This window comes from Artemia sp. Qi Xiang Cuo, chromosome 13, assembly GCF_049724085.1.
Source record: "Artemia sp. Qi Xiang Cuo chromosome 13, ASM4972408v1, whole genome shotgun sequence".
In the NCBI taxonomy this organism is placed as follows: Eukaryota; Metazoa; Arthropoda; class Branchiopoda; order Anostraca; family Artemiidae; genus Artemia; species Artemia sp. Qi Xiang Cuo.
The window spans coordinates 26,854,198-26,877,352 of NC_142806.1; the positions used below are offsets into that span (position 1 = coordinate 26,854,198).

General features: G+C 37.4%; 1 protein-coding gene across 6 annotated transcripts in view; it reads right to left on the reverse strand.

Annotated features, from left to right (window-relative positions):
* The window catches only part of tun (N-terminal glutamine amidase tungus), a 402,893-nt gene that overhangs the window by 35,453 nt on the left and 344,285 nt on the right, over positions 1-23,155 (reverse strand). For all 6 annotated transcript variants that reach the window (XM_089098727.1, XM_089098725.1, XM_089098726.1 and 3 more), the window contains one exon: positions 19,917-20,041. In XM_089098727.1, the coding sequence (XP_088954853.1) occupies positions 19,917-20,041 (125 nt within the window). The remainder of the gene's footprint in view (positions 1-19,916; positions 20,042-23,155) is intronic.

Sequence of the window (23,155 nt, forward strand, 5' to 3'; positions counted from 1 at the left end):
GCGTTGTCGTAGAAACTTCAAAACAGGCTCATTAGAATGGAAATTCAAAGGGCTAGTACCCTTCTTAATAGTCAAAACTGATTGGAGGGCAACTAGCCCCCCCCCCCCCCCGACGCCCATCATTCCCCCAAATACATCCATTCAAAATTTTGAGATAGCCATTTTGTTCAGCATAGTAGATTTCCAGACAGAAAATATGTTTTTGAGGAGGAAACTCCCCCACAACCGTTAGGACAAAGATTTTAATTTATGCCCTTGGGGCGTGTAAGGTTTTTATAGAAGGAGTTGTCGTAGAAACTTGAAAATAGGCTCATTCGATTCGAAATTCAAAGGGCTAGTACTCTTTTTAATAGTCAAAAGCGATTGGAGGGCAACTAGCCCCCCCACACTCATCATACCCCCAAAACCCTCCAATCAACATTTTGGGATTGCCATTTTGTTCAGCGTAGTTGATTTCCAGATAGAAATATGTTTTTGAGGAGGAAACTCCCCCACTACCCTCAGGGCAAGGGTTTTAAGTTATGCCCTGAGGGCATATAAGGTTTTTATACAAGGCGTTGTCGTAGAAACTTCAAAACAGGCTCATTAGACTGGAAATTCAAAGGGCTAGTACACTTTTTAATAGTCGAAAGTGATTGGAGGGCAACTACCCCCCCCCCGACGCCTTCATTCCCCCAAATACATCCAATCAAAATTTTGAGATAGCCATTTTGTTCAGTGTAGTTGATTTCGAGATAGAAAATATGTTTTTGAGGAGGACACTCCCCCACAGCCCTCAGGGCAAGGGTTTTAAGTTATGCCATGGGGGCATATAAGGTTTTTATGGAAGGCGTTGTCATAGAAACTTCAAAACAGGCTCATTTGATTGGAAAGTCAAAGGGCTAGTATCCTTTTAATAGTCGATAGTGATTGGAGGGTAACTCGCCCCCCCCCCACGCCCATCATTCCCCCATATACATCCAAGAAAAATTTTAAGATAGCCATTTTGTTCAGCGTAGTTGATTTCCAGATAGAAAATATGTTTTTGAGGAGGACAGTCCCCCAAAACTCTCAGGGCAAGGGTTTTAAGTTATGCCCTGGGGGCATATAAGGTTTTTATAGAAGGCATTGTCGTAGCAACTTCATAACAGACTCATTCGATTGGAAATTCAAAGGGCTAGTGCCCTTTTTAATAGTCGAAAGTGATTTGAGAGCAACTAGCACCTCCCCACGCCCATCATTCCCCCAAACACATCCAATCAAAATTTCGATATAGCCATTTTGTTCAGCGTACTTTATTTCCAGATAGAAAATATGTTTCTGAGGAGGTAACTCCCCCACAACCCTAAGGGCAAGGGTTTTAAGATATACAGTGGGGTCATCTAATGTTTTTTATAGAAAGTGTTGTCGTAGAAAATTAAATACAGGCTAATTCCATTGAAAATTTGATGGGCTAGTGCCCTTTTCAATAGTCGAAAGTGATTGGAGGGCAGATAGCCCCCCCCCCCACGCCCATCATTCCCCCAAACACATCTAATCAAAATTTTGAGATAGCCACTTTGTTCAGAGTACTTTATTTCCAGATAAAAAAATATGTTTTTGAGGAGGACACTCCCCCACATCCCTCAGGGCAAGGGCTTTAAGTTATGCCCTGGGGGTATATAAGGTTTTTAAAGAAGGCGTTGTCGTAGAAACTTTAATAAAAGTTCATTCGACCGGAAATTCAAAGGGCTAGTGCACTTTTTAATAGTCGAAAGTGATTTAAAGGCAACTAACCCCCCTCTCACGCCCACATTTTCCCCAAACACATCCAATAAAAATTATGAGATAGCCATTTGTTCAGCGTAGTTGATTTCCAGATAGAAAATATATTTTTGAGGAGGACACTCCCCCACAACCCTCAGGGCAATGATTATAAGTTATGCCCAGGGGGCATATAAGGTTTTTATTGAAATCTATGTCGTAGAAACTTGAAAAAGGGCTCATTCGATTTTAAATTCAAAGGACTAGTACCCTTTTTAATAGTCGAAAGTGATTTAAAGGCAACTAACCCCCTCTCACGCCCACCTTTTCCCCAAACACATCCAATAAAAATTATGAGATAGCCATTTTGTTCAGTGTAGTTGATTTCTAGACAGAAAACATATTTTCGAGGAGGACACTCCACAAAAACCCTCAGAGAAGAAATAATAAGTTATGCTCTTGAGACTTCTAATGTTTTATTGGAATATTTTACCTAAGAACTTGAAAAGGGGTTAATATAATTGTAAATTCAGAAGGCTCGCATCCTTTTTAATAGTCGAAAGTGATTTGAGGGTAACTAACCCCCCTCTCACGTCCACCTTTTCCCCAAACACATCCAATCAAAATTTTTAGATAGCCTTTTTATTCAACCGAGTTGAAAGCTTCGGAAATTAGGTCTTTAAGGATGACAAACCCTCCCCCCACAGCCCTCAGGGCAAGGGTTGTAAGTTATGCCCTGGGGGCATACAAAGTTTTTATTGAAAGCGTTGTCGTAGAAACTTCAAAAGGCTCATTCCATTGGAAATTGAAAGAGCTAGTGCCTTTTTTATTAGTTGAAAGTCATTGGATAGCGACTAACGCCCCTTTCACGCCCATCATTTCCCCAGACACATCGAATTAAAATTTTGAGATATCCATTTTGTTCAACGTAGTTGAAAGTTCTGGAAATTTTGTCTTGTAGGAAGATAACCCTCTCAGAGCCCTCAGTGCAAGGGTTGTCAGTTATGCCCTGGGGGCATATAAAGTTTTTATTGAAAGCGTTGTCGTATGAACTTCAAAAGGGCTCATTCAATTGGAAATTTAGAGGGTTAGTGCCTTTTCTAATAGTTGAAAGTGATTGTATAGCGACTAGCGCCCCTCTGATGCCAATCATTTTCCCAAACACATCCAATCAAAATTTTGAGATATCCTTTTTGTTCAACGTAGTTGAAAGTTGTGGAAACTAGGTCTTTTAGGATGATAACCCCCTCAGAGCCCTCAGTGAAGGGTTGTAAGTTATGCCCTGGTGGCATATAAGGTTTATATAGAGAGTTGTTGTATATGACTTATAGAATAGATTTTAGTCTTCCTCAAATCCAATTTTTATTTACAAGATATTCTACCTATTCATGAGGTAGAAACTTTGCGAGTCACTGGCTGGGCGCTGGTCTTATTCATCATAGGCAGCGCGCTAGCGCTGCCTAAGTAAAGAACGATGTGGGCACAATGTGTTGTTTTTTGGTTCTTTATACCCGGGCACTTCTTATCGAAGGAGTAGTCGTAGAAAATTCGAAAAAGGCTCATTCGATTGGAAATTGGAGTGGCTAGTGCCCTTTTTAATAGTCGAAAGTGATTGGAGGGTAACGAGCCCCCCCTCCCACGCCCATCATTCCCCCAAACACATCCAATCAAAATTTTGAGATAGCCCTTTTTTTCAGCTCAGTTGATTTCCACATAAAAAATTTGTTTTTGAGGAGGACATTGCCCCAAAACCCTCATGGCACGGGTATTAAGTTATGCCCTGGGGGGATGTAAGGTTTTTACAGAAGGCGTTGTCGTAGAAACTTCAAAACAGGCTCATTAGAATGGAAATTCAAAGGGCTAGTACCCTTCTTAATAGTCAAAACTGATTGGAGGGCAACTAGCCCCCCCCCCCCCGACGCCCATCATTCCCCCAAATACATCCAGTCAAAATTTTGAGATAGCCATTTTGTTCAGCAGAGTTGATTTCCAGAGAGAAAATATGTTTTTGAGGAGGACACTCCCCCACAACCCTCAGGGCCAGGGTTCTAAGTTATACCCTGGGGGCATATAAGGTTTTTATAGGAGGCGTTGTCGTAAAAATTTCAAAATAGGCTCATTCGATTGGAAATTCAAAGGGCTAGTACCCTTTTTAATAGTCGAAAGTGATTGATGGGCAACTAGCCCCCCCACGCCCATCATTCCCCCGAACACCTCCAATCAAAATTTTGGGATTGCTATTTTGTTCCGCCTAGTTGATTTCCAGATAGACAATATGTTTTTGAGGAGGACACTCCCCCACAACCCTCAGGGCAAGGGTTTTAAGTTATGCCCTGGGGGCATATAAGGTTTTTATAGAAGGTGTTGTCGTAGAAACTTCAAAAAAGGCTCATTCGATTGGAAATTCAAAGGGCTAGTGCCCTTTTTAATAGTCGAAAGCGATTTGAGAGCAACTAGCACCTCCCCACGCCCATCATTCCCCCAAACACATCCAATCAAAATTTCGATATAGCCATTTTGTTCAGCGTAGTTGTTTTCCAGATAGAAAACATGTTTTTGAGGAGAACACTCCCTCACAACCCTCAGGGCAAGGGTTTTAAGTTATGGCCTGGGGGCATATAAGGTTTTTATAGAAGGCGTTGTCGTAGAAACTTCAAAACAGGCTCATTCGATTGAAAATTCAAAGGGCTAGGACCCTTTTTAATAGGCCAAAGTGATTGGTGGGCAACTAGCCCCCCCCCCCACGCCCATCATTCCCCCAAACACATCTAATCAAAATTTTCAGATAGCCATTTTGTTCAGCGTAGTTGATTTCCAGATAAAAAATATGTTTTTGAGGAGGACACTCCCCCACATCCCTCAGGGCAAGGGTTTTAAGTTATGCCCTGGGGGTATATAAGGTTTTTAAAGAAGGCGTTGTCATAGAAACTTCAATAAAAGTTCATTCGACCGGAAATTCAAAGGGCTAGTGCACTTTTTAATAGTCGAAAGTGATTGGAGGGCAACTAGCCCCCCCCACACCCATCATTCCCCAAACACGTCCAATAAAAGTTTTGAGGTAGCCATTTTGTTCAGGGTAGTTGATTTCCAGATAGAAAACATATTTTTGAGGAGGAACCTCTCCCACAACCCTCAGGGCAAGGACTATAATTTATGCCCTGGGGGCATATAAGATTTCTATTGAAATATTTCTCGAAGAAGCTTGAAAAAGGGCTCTTTAGGTTTGAAATTCAAAGGGCTAATACCCTTTTTAATAGTTGAAAGCGATTTGAGGGCAACTAACCCCCCTCTCATACCTACCCGTTACACAAACTCATCCAATCAAAATTTTTTGACAGCCATACTGTTCAACGTAGCTGAAAGTTTTGGAAATTAGGTCTTTAAGGATGACAACCCCATAGCCCTCAGGGCAAGGGTTGTAAGTTATGCCCTGGCGGCATATAAAGTTTTAATTGAGAGCGTTATCATAGAAACTTCAAAAGGGCTTATTCAACTGGAAATTGAAATGGCTAGTGCTTTTTTTATTAGTTGAAAGGGATTGGAGTGCAACTAACCCCCCTCTCACGCCCACCATTTTCCCAAACACATCCGAATTAAAATTTTGAGACATTCATTTTGTTCAACGTAGTTGAAAGTTCGGGAATTTTTTTCTTTTAGGATGATAACACCCCTAGAATCATGGGTGCAAGGGGTTTTATTTACATCCTGGGGGCATATAAAGTTTTTATTGAAAGTTTTGTCGTAGGAACTTCAAAAGGGCTCATTTGATAAGAAATTCAATGGCGTAGTACCCTTTTTAATTATCAGAAGGGATTTGAGGGCAACTAACCCCCTCCCCTACGCCTAGCATTCCCCCAAACACATCCAATCAAAATTTTGAGATAGCCATTTTGTTCAGCGTAGTTGATTTCCTGATAGAAAATATGTTTTTGAGGAGGACACTCCCCCACAACCCTCAGGGCAAGGGTTTTAAGTTATGCCCTGGGGGCATATAAGGTTTTTATAGAAAGCTTTGTCTTAGAAACTTCGAAAAGGGGTCATTCGTTTAAAAATAGAAACGGCTGATGCCCTTTTTAATAGTCAATAGTGATTTGAGGGCGACTAATCCCCCTTCCACTCCCATCCTCCCCCACTCACCCTCCCACACCAAGACTTTCATTTCTGCTATTTGAAATTTAACCTAATCAAAATAGCGCAAGGGTATCCAAACTATCAAAGAAAGTAAACAGATTGCGAATAGTATCCAGTTTACCATTTCAGGTCAACGAGCGGAGGTATGAAACAAAATTAAACGGTAGCCTACTGTTTGAGTCCAGATTTTTAAAAAGGTGTATATAGTTAAAAATTGCTGAAAATTTTTCGCCAGCATACAAATAGCAGGCCAAACTATAAAGTCTTAAAAAAAAAGATTTAAAGTATTATTTTCTTTTTCCCTGAAAAGACTGTCAATATAAAACTAACATTAATTCATTAAAAGAACTTTTCACACAAAACGATCTTTGAAAAGAATAGTAAATAGCTCAAATTAGCAAAAAATAAGCAAAAATAATATCTAACTACATATCAAGTGTGGCACAACAGATAAACAGCATTCACTAGTATACTTAACCAACAACGAACAGAAATTACAATAAATTACCGAGTTAAACTCAAAACGAGCAGAAATTAACATAAGTTGGGCGCAAAACTCCTATGCCTTCCCAAGGCTAGAACAAAATTTGCGCTTTACTGAAAAAAATATAAATGTTTTTACTTTTATAACTTTAATAAATCAAATAATTTTAACATTTTGATTACTAAATATCAGTACTAATAAATCAAATAATATTAAGATTTTGATTACTAAATATCAGTAAATGTATATTAAACTGACAAAGCACATTCATTTGTATTTTTTCCAGTAAAGTACAAATTTTGTTCTAGCCTTGGGAAGGCAATTGCGTTTTCTACAGTTTCGGTTACCATTGAGCCGGGTCACTCCTTACTTACAGTTCGTTACCACGAACTGTTTGACAATGGGCAAAGTTCATAGCTTGCACCCCTTCCCGTCCGAGATGTGGGGGTCAAATCATCCTTAAATGCACAGTTATTAGGTCTTTCAACTATGCTGAACAAAATGACTATCTCAAAATTTTGATTGGACACCTTTGGGAAAACAGAGGCGTGGGAGGGGGCTAGCTGTCCTCCAATATATTTGGTCACTTAAAAGGGGTACTATAACTTTTTATTTCCGATCAAACGAGCCCTCTCCCTATCTTCTGGGATCACTGGTTCAATACAATCAACCTTGGGAGAAAAAAAACAAGAAAAAACCAAAAAAAAAACCAAAAACAAATAAAGACGCATCCGCGATCTTGCTTCTGACAGAAAATTCAAATTTCCGCATTTTTGTATACAGGAGCTTGAAACCTCTACAGCAGCGCTTTGTGATATGCTGATTCTGACGGTGTGATTTTCATTAAGATCACTTGATGTTTGAGGGGTGTTTCCCCCTTTTTCAAAATTGGCCAAATTTTCTCAGGCTCGTAACTGTTGATGGGTAACATTAAACTTGATAAATTTTATAGAGCCATTTGATAAAAAAAAGCCAAGGTTTATGGACGAAAACTGTTTTTCTTGATTTAACGTCGCAATTGGGCTACAGAAGGGGATAATTGAAATGGAATGTAACTGATTTGAAAAGCCTACATAAACAATATTTGTTTTCAAATCTTGCCTACTACTACCATATCTTTGTATTTTGGCAAACTTATCATTACATATTGGAAAACGGCTGTTCCAAAATTTCCTCTTTTCTAACTTCAAAAATTTAGATCTTCACTCTCATTAGTCAACCATAAAGGCAATATGCTTGAGACTTGAACATCGCTCAACTCAGCAAGTTCAAATCGGGGTCACTGCAGTTGTGTGTAATTTTGATTATTCACAAGTGTGACAAGTATATCTAAATGGATCAGGTAGTCAATATAAGATGTATTGGCAGCACTATCAAAAACACGGGGTTGAAAACCAAACAGCCAATGCCAGAATCGGATAGACTAACGTTAACTTCAAAAGGCTAAAAGAAAAGTCTGGACATCGAATACTTTTTATCTTTTGCTTAAGCTTTGCATTTTTATTAGTAATAGCTTGCCTGTCCTACTCTACTTATCATAACATGCAATCTCGACAAAGAGCGATGGAGGAGAACCCAATCTTTTGAAAACGTGCGCTTCTGTAGGGTACTTGGCCTCCACTGAACTCAGACAATAAAGAGCGTAACATTTCATACGGTAAGGAACGATAAGAATATAATAACGGTAACATGAACGGTAAGGAGCATAACATTTCAGCTATATCTAGGTCATATAAAGAGCAAAAATGGAATTATTTCGGACAGGTTCTGCGCGCGGGCAGTTCTAGAATCCTGAAATCCGCATTGTTTTGACTACCCGACGGCATCCACCGTAGAAAGATACCCAGAAATACAGTCTGTCGTTCGTAGAAATGGAGAAGGAATTGGGAGGGGATCTTTGTAGACACCTTCATAGCCACAAGCTTCATAGACAACAAGCAAAGGCACAGTGGTGCAATTTCGTCAAAATCCTAGGGGGAGGGGTAAAGTGGAAGCCAATTATCCTAAATCAAGTGAAAATGACACTGAAAAATGAGAAATGGGTGCCACATTATGTGGCACCCATATTATGGGTGCCACACACCACCCATAAAGGCAAAGATATACTAAAGAAAACTGACCCATTTTGTCTGGATGCTTGAATTATGCAGGCGTATCTTAGTCTTGACAAGATTTTTGAAGAAACTAAATTTCAGCTTGGCCTGCCAAGGGTCTGGGCAGGGCAGTTGCCCCATGCCTCATTGAAAATTACGCCCATGCACAGGGACGACTAAGGTAAAGGTCAAGCGACGTATAACCGCTCTTCTAGGGTTATACATCTATGACTATACCATTATAGATTCCATTTTGATATTTCGCGATTACATTCTGTCACCAAACCAATTTTCGTGACAGTTTTTACTGGCTGAGAAACCGATTTGCCAAATCAATTGACTCGCATGCCGCAAGGGGCAGATTTTTCGTTGTTTCTATTGGCATATTTTCTATAACAAGCATGTTAGGACATTAGAATAAACTCAATTGTAGGACATCAGCTGTGATTCTGAGCGGAGCAATAGAAAACTGAAATGGAGAACAGCTTTCCACGAAATTGAACTGAAATATAAAAATAAATTTTGAAACATTTGATACATTTCTTTGGCCTGAGAATTTTCTATTTGAAAATAAAATAAGCATACATTACAAATATTTTATTCGAGGAGAAAACGTAAGCAAGTGTTGTATTTTTCAATTTTCTTGCATGTTGTTTATTTTGCTTGGAAATTAGCCCGGATTTTGTTGAAATTTTGTCTGGAATATTAACATTTTCTATAGCAGCAGCGATAATATTAATATCATTGGTCTTCAAGTCGTGATGACTTCTTTCTTCTAAACTATCGACCCAGCTCTACGTTGGTACCTGGAGAAATCTGGGGAAGGTAAACAGGAAGGGTGTGCGAAAGCACAGGATGATTGGCCCCCAATCCCCCTTTGCACCTCCTGGCTGAAGGGCCAAGAAACAGAGATCAGCACCGCCGGTAGGGACCGTAAAGTCCAATGCCGTATTATTTACCTTTTAAAATTTTATTCCAACAATAACAGGTCGTATCTTTTGCCATTACTCCGAACTTTTCAGAGAAAATTATCATCAGGAGATATTCATTCTGTGTGGAATTTCAAGATCCATTGGATATTAAAAAATACCAAGTGAAAGTAAAGGGCATACGAAAACTAAAAAGCACCTATTAATATAGTACATTAATTTCATTAAAAAACAAATTCTTTTCATTTTTAATCTAGTTTCTGTTCGCAAGAGTATAATTTCTGTTCATTTTTCTATACTTTTTTATCATTTAATCATCAGCTGTTTTTTTTATAAAGCTAAATAATAGGAGGCCAACTACTCCTCAACCTATCACTCTTGACACTTAGGTTTCACTACCTTTACTGAATACATTTTATAATTCCATTTTCAAAAAGATAACGATCGCTGGTAGAGTATATACTTTAAAATATTTTTCCACTGAGAAAGAGGCCTTAAGTATAAAAAAGAAATTTATTATTTTACTAAAAAAAAAAAGAGTCGCTAGTGTTACATCTTGCTGTTTTTAGAACGGCAAATCCCACCAAACCACTCCTCCATCTACGCAGGTGGCATATGAATGTAATCTTTAATTTTACGCTTCAAATATGTCTGAAAAAAGATCATAGCTGTCACCCCACACCACCCTTTAAGGCTCAGTAAAAACTGTTCCTCAGAACAAAGAGAGATTAGGATATAAATTACCCTCCCCCTCACATTTTCTCTAAAGAGCCATATAAGGATTTCAACTTCACGGCATTTTGGCCTTCTTCGGAATAAAATTGTTGTTTTGAACCTCATGACGGGAGTTTGATTTTGTATGACCTTTATGTCACATATAAAGGGAACTAGAACTCTCAATTTCTGTCCAAATGACCAACCTCTCCATATTCTAGGACTACTGGTTCGATATTTAGTGAAAAAAAAAATCCCTCATCCGTGACCAACTTTCATAAAAAAGAAGCAAAATTTTGTGCAGAATTCTAGAAGCCGTCGAATTTTTTTATTTTTTTTTTAAATACATAATACGAAAGGTCAGACTTTCATAGGAATCGCAGGGATATTATTCCATTTTTGTACTGAGGAGGGGACAGCCCCCTAATTTACTGAATAATTTCTGTTCGTTTTTGTTCGTCGAAAGGTTGGACTTTCATAGAAATCGCAGGGATAGTCTTCCTTTTTTGTATTGAGGAAGGGGCAACCCCCTCACATACAGAATAATTTCTGTTCGTTTTGAGTTTTAATGTTGCTTCTCATCATTTTTCAAATAATGCTGGTAAAATTGGATCATCCTTCATGAATATTCCCTCCCTTCACGGATAACTCCTCCGTGGAAAGTTCCTCCAATGTAAAATACACCCCCCGAAAAAATTACCTCCAGGCAATGCCCCTGTAAAATTCTCTCCGGACAATTCCATCTTCGCTGAATTTTGTCCATTTTTTGTGCAATGAAAGCGTTGGGATATTACTATGTAACTCTCATGAATTTACTCAGTAAGATCATTCTGTATGAATTATCAAAAAGTTCGTGATAACGAACTGTAAGTAAGGAGCGACCGGGCTCAATGGTAACCAAAACTCTAAAAAACGGAATTTTGATACCAATAGATACATCAAAAGAATCAGATTTTAATTCTGATTTCAAATATATAAGTTTCATCAAGTTTAATCTTACCTATAAACTCTAAAAAACGGAATTTTGATGTCAATAGATACATCAAAAGAATCAGATTTTAATTCTAATTTCAAATATATAAGTTTCATCAAGTTTAATCTTACCTATCAAAAGTTACGCGCCTGAGAAAATTTGCCTGATTTTCGAAAAAAGGGGGAAAGACCCCTTAAAAGCTATAGAACATTAATGAAAATCACACCATCATATTCAGCGTATTAGAGAAACCTACTGTAGAGGTGTCAAGCTCCTATCTACAAAAATGTGGAATTTTCCATTTTTTGCCAGAAGAAAGATCACGGATGCGTGTTTATTTATTTATTTATTTTTTCTTTTCCCCAGGTGTGATCGTATCGACCCAGTGGTCCTAGAATATCGTGGGAGGGCTCATTGATAACTTATTAAAATATGATGACTATGTCTTTTAGGATGACTTAATCCCTCGAAGCCCCCAGGGGGAGGGCTGAAAGTTATGAACTTTACCCAATGTTAACATATAGTATTGGTTATTGGGAAGTATACAGACGTTTTCAGGGGGAATTTTTTCTGGTAGTGGGGAGTGGGGGTGGGTCGGGGGCTATATGGGAGGATCTTCTCATGAAGGAAGTTTTCATGGGGGAAGGGACATTGCTATGAAGGGGGTATCAGATTTCCCATCATTATTAAAAAAAAAATTAGAAATTAAATATAAAAAAACAAGTTTTTCAACTGAAAGTAAAGAACAGCATCAAAACTTAAAACAAAAAAAAATATTAGCTATATGATTGGGTTCACCTTCTAGTTAATGCATCGCTCTTTAAGCCAAAGATTTTTTAGTACTTTCATAAGAGCTATTTATTCTAATTAACGGCCTTTGTGATTAAGGGGTCATTTTTAAAGAATTGGAACAAAATTCGAACTTTAGCTTAAAGAGCAGGGTATTGACTAGGGGGCAAACCCCCTAATATACGTATTAAAAATATATGAATATAGAAGTTCGTTACGTAAGTTAATTCGTAAGTTACGTATATTAATTACTAATAAAAACGTTCGTAAATAAAATTCAACAAGTTTCGAGAAAGCCATTTACCCAAATAAAAGTAAAATTAATATGCAAATTTCGTTTTAATTATTCATGCACGGTGAGCCAAAATTAAAACCTTCATTAATTAAAAAACGTTACCAAATGAAATAAAAAAAACTAGTTTTTTTTTAACTGAAAGTAAGGAACGACGTTAAAACTTAAAACGAACAGAAATTATTCCGTATATGAAAGGGGCTGTCCCCTCCTCAACGCCTCGCTCTTTACGCTAAAGTTTGACTGTGTCTCACAACTTAATTTTTTAAAACAATAAAAAACTTTAGAGTAAAGAGCGAGGCGTTGAGGAGGGGACAGCGCCTTTCATATACGGAATAATTTATGTTCGTTTTAAGTTTTAATGTCGCTCCTTACTTTCAGTTTAAAAAACTTGTTTTTTTTTAATTTAATTTCGGATCAAAAACGAAATTTCAATGTGCGAAATCTTTTCGCGATGAGAAAAATCCCAATCTAAGCGTTATAACAATAGCTTTGCAACCGTTGGTATTTATTAAACAGTAAGTCACTGGTATATGAAACCCCTAGAATTTTTGTGTAATTATTGTGCATGTTCCATCAAGATCAAACCCCTTGTCAGGATTGTTTTACTAAAATTAACGCAAATTTTCTCAGGCTTATAGCTTTTTGTGATGAACTTTAAAATTTAGAATCATGGTGAAAAGTGGATTGTATTGGCAAATCATCGTCAAAATTTCGTTTTTTCTCTAGAATTTCGATTACCACTAGCACAGGTCTTTCTTTCCATACAATTCGCTATCACGAACTCCTCTATCGTGTACCGTTTTTGTCACGTCTAAAGGTCGTACCTAATATTTTCACACTTATGGGTACTAGCAAAACTGTCTGCTAAGCCATCCCCAAAGGGAGGATTAGCCGGGCCACGTAGATCTGAAGGGTCGCTGCATGATTTACCTATATTGCCCTATTGATCCTCCCCTTGAGGAAAGCTCAGCAAAAGATTTTGGGCAATTATCTTAGAGGTGTGTAAATTATACGAAAAGCCATTAAATTCGACGTCTTATATAAGCTAATTTCTCCACGTTTTAAATTCACTCTTTACTTCTCATGGACTTCCTGACAATCCTGACAAGAGGTTTGATTTTGATGGAAATTGCACAGTAATATTCAGCATGTCCAAGAACCACACTGCTGAGGTTTCAAGTTCTTATATACAAAAACCACAGCATTTTGTATTTTTCCGAAGGAATTTGGTAGCGGTTGGGTGTGTGTTTATTAGTTTGTTTATGTGTCTCAGGGGCGACATGTTGAAGTATTAGTATAAGACCCAAAAAGGGGGCTTATTTGAGCGAGAAATTAAAAGTTTTTAGAGCTTTTTTAGAGTAGCAAAAGTGATTGTGCCACAGGAAAGTATGAATTTCTGTCGCCTTATGCCACAAATCAGTATTTTAGCCCGAACAGGGCAAAAAAGCTTATAAAGTGAAAGTTTTGAGATAACCAATCAATTTAGGATTAGCGAAAGACTATCCAGCTTCGCAGTTTAAGAGGTTATAATTTTGCCTTTTAACTTCACTTTTTTAACTTAATTGAAATGAAAAAAATATTAAATGCTATTCCTAGCGAGTATCCCTTTTGCTGATTTTTTTTTATTTCAACATATAATGTAGCAATCAACCTGACAATTGCCTTGTATTACCCAGTCTATTTTTTGGAAAAGCAAGTTTTGCCAAACTTGATCAAGCATAGTTTCCAGGTAATCTAAATGAAAATCCTCCTTTGTTCAAACTTTTACACTAATGAATAAAAAAAAATAGACTTTCTTCTCCTGGCAACAAATTGAATTATGTATTATATAAAATATTACAAGCGAAGCCTTTAGTACAGCAGGCATGACAAAGGAAAAACAATCGGAGTATACACTCTTTTATGAAGATCAGAAAAAAAAAATGTGTTTTACGTCTCTCCTCACCCGAACACAAAATTAAAAAAAATCGCTAAGAAACCTAGCTCATAGCAAGCTAAACAACCAAAATCGTAGGTGTGTGTTGTCTGATACTTATGATAAGGGATATTTAGTCTAGTATATCGTTGTTGGACTTGTCTGAAACTTATGGTTTTTGGTCTTTAGTTTGCTAATTTTGACTTCTCTGAGTTAGATTTCTTAGGCTTTCGTATCTGTATTGTCTGAAAATTATGACTTGGGATGTTTAGTTTCTATTTCGAGCTTTTCGACCTTTTTAATGTTTCGGTCATGTTTTCCTTGAAGTTGATAATATTACTTCAGAATCTGCTAATCAGTATATTAAACTATCTTATTGTACCGTTATAAATGTTTAGCTTATAACATCTTTTGAGATACTAAAATGCATATTTTAAGTTTTGATATTGCTCTTTACTTTCCAGTGAATGTCTAAACTAAAAAAAAAACTATGGATTAAATTAAACTTTCACCATTTTAACGCAATCTTAGGAAGTTTCATCTCGAGTACATTCAAACTGGTGATATCCATTAAGTAATGGTAGGGTTGGATTTAATTTTTCCCAAGTTCTGAAGTAAAAATGAAAAAGAGTCATGAAATAAATGTACCAATTTAAAAGTATTATAATATACCAATTTTAAAGTTTCAATTCCAAACATCATATTTTGAATCGTATAAAAATCGTATATTTTTTGGGGGTGTGGAGGGAGGGGCATTTTTTGAAGGAAAACATAAAATTTTCAGAATAACGAAATATGAGATTTGCCTCAAGGGCTTCGGAAGCCTATCGAAGACTTCGTTTAAACACTCTTTTGATTTCAATACTGCTCTTTACTACTTTCCCCTGTTCAGTAGAAGTTCGAAACAATCTATAGATTGAATTCAAAATTCATTTCCCGTCATCTCCCAGGAAATTTCGTCTGGATAATTACAATCGTTCCTTGAATATTGATTATTATTTTATTTCTAATATCTATAAGGTTTTTGACCAGGGGAATGGGGGCCCCCGTTTGTGAAACATAAAAACAATGTTGGGATTTAAATATAAATGATGTTTGCTGCAAAAGGTTAGTTTCACAGAAAACTCTCATCAAGTCCTTCCAATAGTAAGAAAATCAAATGGTCTTATTGCGTCATCTGCGTTAAAAACAAACTGATGTGCAATCAATCATGGTAAATGTTAAAAAAAAAAGTTGAAAAAGGTTGCATAGTAAATAATGTAAATATCCAGTTATGAAAGCCCAGTTCAACATGCGCATGACCTTCAACGAGTTAGCTCAACCCGTTATACAACAATTGCTAATATACTGGTTCATGGCCTTAGATGTGTGCCAAAGTATGGAGTTTAACAGGCATCAGAAAGAATGCGAATGACGGATCCCTGTTTGTAAAGACAAGCAAAAAAATATCAAAACAATAATACCAGGGCAACTAAGGGTTCTGGATCAAGGTCAGTCGCATAAAAAAGTTCATTGTCATTGGTTGGTTGTCGTTGGTTAAGTGACTTCGAAGTGACTGTCAAAGGAAGGGAGCGCCGGCTTAACTCATTATAAGGATTCTACTTTTAGCTTAAAGAGGGAGTTATTGAAGAGGGGGCAGCTTCGGAAATATAGGGAATAATTTCTGGTCGTATTAAGTTTTAATGTTGCTCTTTACTTCCATTGAAAATACTTTTTTTTAGTTTCTGATCGTTTCCCAAATACTACTAGCTATTACTACTAAGAGCTCCAGGCTTCCTGCATCTAGCCCAAAATGCAGCACCAGACCACCTGAGTCTAGCTTAGCTGTGCACGATCCTCCTCTATCCCATTCTATTCAAGGCAACTCTCTTTACATCCTCCGAAGGAACTCTAATTCCCCTTTCATCTTTTCTCACGACATCCTTCAACCCCATTTGGGGACGACCTGCTATCCGTTTGGCCTTAGACGGTTGGTTGACAAGGACGATCTTGGGAAAGCTGTCATCCTTTATCCACAGAACGTGCCCTAGCCACCTCAACCTTGCTCTCATTATAGACTTAGAAAGCGGTATAGAACCACATTTTTTCGTACAGTTTAGTGTTTGTGATGCTGTCAGTCAGGTACCCAAAAATCCGTAAGAAATTTCTGTGGAAAGCATACAGCGATTCAGAAACATATAGCGTTCAAAGCCATACTTGACTACTGTCATCGCTGTAGTTTCCGATATTCTGATCTTGGTTCGCGGACTTATCTTCCTATTTTCCAAACTTTTTTCAACTGCGAAATAGCCCCCTGGGCATTGGCTATTCTCCTTTTACATTTTCACCGCACCCACCGTCTTTACTAGTACCTAGGTATGTAAAGCTGTCAACTTGATCTTTCTTCTCGTTATCAAACATCACCCCTTCAAACTTCACCTATTCCTAGTCTTTGCGACTTAGTTATCTTGACATTAATTTTCAAATCGATTTTCCACCCTGAACTCACGAAACTTTTAAAAACTTTTTCATTTTGCTAACATTTTCCTCTAGGATGCTTAAATCTTCAGCATAATCTAAGTTTAGGAGAGTTACTACGGGAACTGGTTCCGTTTTCTCCCATTGCCTTTTCTGTGCTTCTTAGGACAAAGTCCATAAAACTTATCCATATAATTTGGGATAGGACACAACCCTGCTTAAATCCTGAATTAATACAAAACCAGCTACTAACCTCATTTCCTACCTCTTTTCCATCCCTGCTGAAAATTACCCCAAAATTTTTAGCACATAATTTCGTCTGGAAAAATCTCAATAGCCTACTTTCATTTGAAAAAAAACTTGTTTGCATTTAATTTGTGATCTTTTTTCAAATCATGCGGTTTCTCTTCCGAGGAAATTTTTTTCTCGGAAATCCCCCACTTCGTCAATGGAAAACTTCTATGACCGAAAATTTCCCATGGAGAATTTCTCTCGTAAACCCCCCTCTCCGCCAACTCAAAAAAAATCTCCTGGACAGCCCCCCACTGAAAATTGTTCCTGATCAGTTGCCCCAGAACATCTGCACATGTGAAATTGAGTCGCCAAAGAAAAAGTAAAACAAATAAAATAATTTCGTATGGAATTTCTTGCAAATTTCCCAAGGGGAAAATTTCCCCTGGAACGATCATTCCCTGAAAGTTTTCTCCCCACGAAAATTTTCCCCGTGGAAAATCCCCCAAAGAAAAAGAAAAATTCTGCATACTTCCCAGTAACAAATACTATATGTAAACAGTGGACGAATTTCATAACTTACAGCCCTTTACGCCGGGTCTATGAGGGGCCATACCACCCGCAAAGGTATAGTTACTGAACTTTTTCATTAGCTGAATCTGATGGTATAATTTTTATTAAGATTCCTGTACTTTTTGGGGGTGCTTCACCCCGTTTCGAAAATCAGACAAATTTTCCCAGGCTTCTAGCCTTTGATGGGTAAAATTAAACTTAGGGAATTTTACTTACTTGGAATCAGCATAAAGAGCCAGTTCTTTTGATGTATCTATTGTTGTCAAAATTAAGTTTTTTAAACTTTCGATTACCATTGGTCTGAGTCGCTCCTTACTTACAGCTTATTACCACGAACTGTTTGAAAGAAATATATTTTCAATAATTTTCTTTCGACAAATCTTAACGAGAGAAAAGGACCTTAACGTTGTACCCGTTGAAAGCCTGTGACCCCGAAAGAGGGAGTCTCATGATCAACCATCTGAGCTAGCTGAGACTGTTAGTTTGTTTTGCGTCGATATAAAACATGATGAAGTATGGGATTTAATATGATGAAATGAGAGAAATAGTGGTTGGTAAGTGCGATTGGGAAGGAACCTTATGATACCAATATGCGATTGGGAAGAATCCTCAAACTAAGTATCCATCTTACTGAAAATCGTAGGGCGGCAGAGGCTAAGTTTTTCTCTGGGCATCACAGGCTAAGATGGTTAATCTGAAAACATTGGAGTGATGATATTCAACTGTAACGGTTTCTCTGGTGTCCATGAAACATTGCCCGTTGCAAATTATCACGCTTATATTTTTGGATTAACGATTGGCTGGGTGTGGTGGACACTTACCGTTTATGTAAAGTAAGATGGCTGCTATTATTTTGCTTGTTACCGGTGAGGTGTGTTTTTTTCCGTTACAGATAATATATCTTATTATATTTCTTGTAACTATACTTTATTTTAACAACGCTAAATATTTTTTTTTTCAGCAGAAAGATTTATATCGTCAAAATTCAGATTCTTAGCCTATTCTTTATCAAATTAAAGAAATAAAGAAAATTAAGCTATTTAATCAAATTAAAATACAGTGCTTGAAATATTCATAAAATTGTTGGGTTTAATGTATAAACTCTTTTTTAGTTGTGAATTAAAAATTCAGAGTTGGCTGAAAAAGAATTTTTTTTTCGTACAAAATTTCTGTCCTTGAAACTCCAAAACTTTTGTCTTCTTACTCTGGAATGAATTTGACTCTTTACTCTCATGGCCACCGTGAAAGGACAACCACTCAAATACAAAGAACATTTGTAATAAAACGGTATTTTCTTTGCAAAAATAAGTACTCCAACTTCCGACTTGACTTCAAAAACAAGAGTTTGTGAAAGGGATTTTCTTAACTTTATTACTCTGAGGTTTATTAAGCGTGACAGCAATTCTGCCGAAGGAAAGTTTAACTTTTCTATTTCTGAAAATGAAAGCAAAGCCGCAGCATACATATTTACACTTGGAGGAAAATACTTTCCGTTTTGAATACAAAACAAGGGACTGCAAAAAACAGGAGATTGGAGTGAAGCATTAAGAGTAAAAAAGACAATTAAACTACCGAATTAGATATTGCATAAAGTCGTGTCTGAATGGGTGACGTTAAATACTTAAGTATTATACACCTAAGGAAGCTTATGCATATATTACAGAGAGCGGTTTTCACTATGTCTTAATGGATGTATAAGAGGATTAGAAGACACTCCGCCTTCCTCTCACAAAAAAACAAACAACCATTCTAAGCCTGCGACCGGGTACTCCTTCAATATTAAACAAGAAGAAAAAAGAAATATAACGACTTTAGCGTTAATAGAATTGTGCACCTTAATCAGCTTATTGCCCAAATATGACGGATTTTTATTCCTGGTAGTCCCCAACTGAAGAATTAAACGGGCAATTAGTTGCCACTAAAGCAATTTAAACATTTTCAATTTTAGTCAATATTTCTGCTTATTGATTAAGGTCGGCATCTCACCTTCTGATAAAAAATAAAATTAAAAAAAAAAGTTTTTTTAACTGAAAGTAAGGAACGACATTAAAACTTAAAACGAACAGAAATTATTCCGTATATGAAAGGGGCTGTCCCCTCCTCAACGCCTCACTCTTTACGCTAAAGTTTTTCATTGTTAAAAAATAAATAGAGTTGTGAGAAAGTCAAACTTAAAACAAACTTTAGTTGTGAGAAAGTCAAAATCTGATTCTTTTGATGTATATATTGGTATCAAAATTCCGTTTTCTACAGTTTCGGTTACCATTGAGCCGGGTCGCTCCTTACTTACAGTTCGTTACCACGAACTGTTTGATTACAATTATAACTTAACTTGGGAATGTTTACACATGCTTGATCAATACTGAAATTTTTGTCAACACAGCTCCATTGATGTGTGCAGCCTTGTCTCAGCTTCCTAGATCAGGTACCAAAAGCCACTGCTAATCATTTCTATATTTTTTCAAGCCTTTTTAAACTTTGTTCAGTCATATCATTTCTGTTTCAGTAATAAAACATCTTATAAAAGAAACATTTCAAATCCATTTGAGGTGAATTATAGCCTATGACTGTGAAATTTAAAGTAAGGACCCGGTGATTCAGTACTCTTACCTGGCATTTGTAAACATGGATATTCTGGAGGAGGCTTAAGCCACGAACCATCCGTTTTTCTCATATGCCTACGGTCTGATGAGAATTTCGCCAGGTACACTGTTGCGGGAACCACGCGGAAGTATCTAAGAAAAAACAACAATTATGGCCACTTTACTATTTAGCTTTGAACTAAAAAAATGTAGACAACTCCCTATAAAATTAGACACTGTTTCTTTCAATATTGACACCACCCCGAAGTTATTTTTCTATATGTTTGAAAATTCAATCCGGTCAAACCTCTAGGAAGCAATAAGTAATTGCAAAAAAAAAACTTAAAAAAGGCAGTTTTCAAAATAGGCTATATAAGGCTCCTCGGTGGATTACATAGAAACCACATAAGGAATCATAGGCAGCGCACTAGCGCTGCCTAAGTAAAGAACGATGTGGGCACAATGTGTTTTTTTTTCTTTTCCATACCCGGGCACTTCGTATCGAAGGAGTTGTCGTAGAAACTTCGAAAAGGGCTCATTCGATTGGAATTTGAAGTGGCTAGTGCCCTTTTTAATAGTCGAAAGAGATTGGAGGGCAACTAGCCCCCCCCATGCCCATCATTCCCCCAAACACATCCCATCAAAATTTTGGTATAGACATTTTGTTCAGTGTAATTGATTTCCAAATAGAAAATACATTTTTGAGGAGGACACTCCCCCACAACCCTCAGGGCAAAGGTTTTAAGTTATGCACTGGGGGCATATAAGGTTTTTATAGAAGGCGTTGTAGTATAAACTTAAAAAAAGCTCATTCGATTGAAAATTCAAAGGGCTAGTCCCCTTTTTAATAGTCGAAAGTGATTGAAGGGCAACTAGATCCCCCCCCCCCCACCCCAATCATTACCCCAAACACATCCAATAAAAATTTTGAGATAGCAATTTTGTTCAGCGTAATTGATTTCCAGATAGAAAATATATTTTTGAGGAGGACACTCCCCCAAAACCCTCAGGGCAAGGATTGTAAGTTATACTCTGGGGGCATATAAGGTTTTTATTGAAATCTTTGTCGTAGAAACTTGAAAAAGGGCTTATTTGATTGGAAACTGGTCGGGCTAGTGCTTTTTTTCATAGTTGAAAGGTATTTAAGGGCCACTAACACCCCTCCCACGCCTAACTTTTCCCCAAACACATGCAAATCAGATAACTCAGCTGGCAAGGATGTTGAAATTATTTTGAAGTTTTTTACCTTAGGTCTTTAAAGATGAAAACCCCTCCCCCCAAAGCCCTCAGGGCAAGGCTTATAAGTTATGCCCTGGGGGCATATAAAGTACGCCTTTTTATAGAAGGCGTTATCATAGAAACTTCAAAACAGGCTCATTCGATTGGAAATTCAAAGGGCTAGTGCCCTTTTCAATAGTCGTAAGTGATTGGAGGGCACCTAGCCCCCCCCCTCCTCACGCTCATGGCAAGGGTTTTAAGTTATGCCCTGGGCGCATATAAAGTTTTTATAGAGGGCGTTTTCGTTGAAACTTCAAAACAGGCTCATTGGACTGGAAATTCAAAGGGCTAGTGCTGTTCTGCATAGTCGAAAGTTACTGGAAGACACCTAGCACCTCCCCCCACGCCCATCATTCCCCCAAACACATACAATCAAAATTTTGAGATAGCCATTTTGTTCAGTGTAGGCTAATTGACTTCAAGATAGAAAATATTATTTTGAGGAGGAAACTCCCCCACAACTCTCAGGGCAAGGGTTTTAAGTTATGCCCTGGGGGCATATAATGTTTATAAAGAAGGCGTTATCGTAGAAACTTCAAAAGGGGCTCATTCGATTGGAAATTCAAAGAGATAGCGCCCTTTTTAATAGTCGAAAGTGATTGGAGGGCAACTAGCTCCCCCTCGCGCCCATCATTCCCCAAAACACATCCAATCAACATTCTGAGATAGCCATTTTGTTCAGCGTATTTGATTTTCACATAGAAAATATGTTTTTGAGGAGGATACTCCCCCACAACCCTCAGGGCAAGGGTTTTAAGTTGTGCCCTGGGGGCATATAAGGTTTTTATAGAAGGCCTTGTCGTAGAAACTTCAAAAAAAGCTCATTCGATTGGAAATTCAAAGGGCTAGTGTTTTTAATAGTCAAAATTGATTGGAGGGCAACTAGCCCCCCCCACTCCCATCATTCCCCCAAACGCATCCAATAAAAATTTTGAGATAGCCATTTTGTTCAGCGTAGTTCATTTCCAGATAGAAAATATGTTTTGAGGAGGATATTCCCCCACAGCCTTCAGGGCAAGGGTTTTAAGTTATGCCCTGGGGGCATATAAGGTTTTTATAGAAGGCGTTGTCGTAGAAACTACAAAAAAGGGCTTATTCGATTTGAAATTCGAAGGGCTAGTGCCCTTTTTAATAGTCGAAAGTGATTAATGATATGTTTTGTAGTTGTTGTTGTTTAGACCAGGGCACTTCGTATCGAAAGAGTTGTCATGGGAATTTCGAAATGCGCTCATTCGATTGAAAATAGAAAGGGCTGATGCGCTTTTTAATAGTCGAAAGTAATTGGAGGGCCCCTAATCCCCCTTGCACTCCCACCCTCCCATTTGCCCATTATGTTTAAAAACTAAATGTTGCCTTAAGATTATATCGAAATGCACTGGGATAATGCTAATTCCCAATAAGGCATCTCAGCAGTATCCCAAAGAACGACTGAGGGTATAATGTTCAATCTTTCGGGGCTACTTCTGCTCTTGAAATTTAACCAAATCAAAATAGTGTAAGTGTATCCAAGCAATCAAAGAAAGTAAACACATTTTTTTGCGAATGGTATCAATTTTTCCATTTCAGGTCAACTAGAGGAGGTATGAAACTAAATTAAACAGTACTATTTGTGTCCAGATTTTTAAAAGGGTGTATGATATTTAAAAATCGCTGAAAACGTTTCTCAAGGATACAAATAGAAGGCCAAACTATAAAGTCTTAAAAACGAAAAGATATAGGGTTATTTTCTTTTTCACTGAAAAAACTATGTCAATATAAAACGAACAGAAATTAATTAAAAAATACATTTTCCTCAATATAAGTTTTTCAATGAAAAGTAAAGAACTCCATTAAACAAAGAATGAGCAAAAATAAAATCAAATAATCTACCAAGCATGAAACTACCACAAATCAGCATCGATAAATAAATGAAACTCAAAACGAACAAAAATTACAATAAATAACTGAGTCAAACTCAAAACGAGCAAAAATTAACATAAGTTGGGCGCA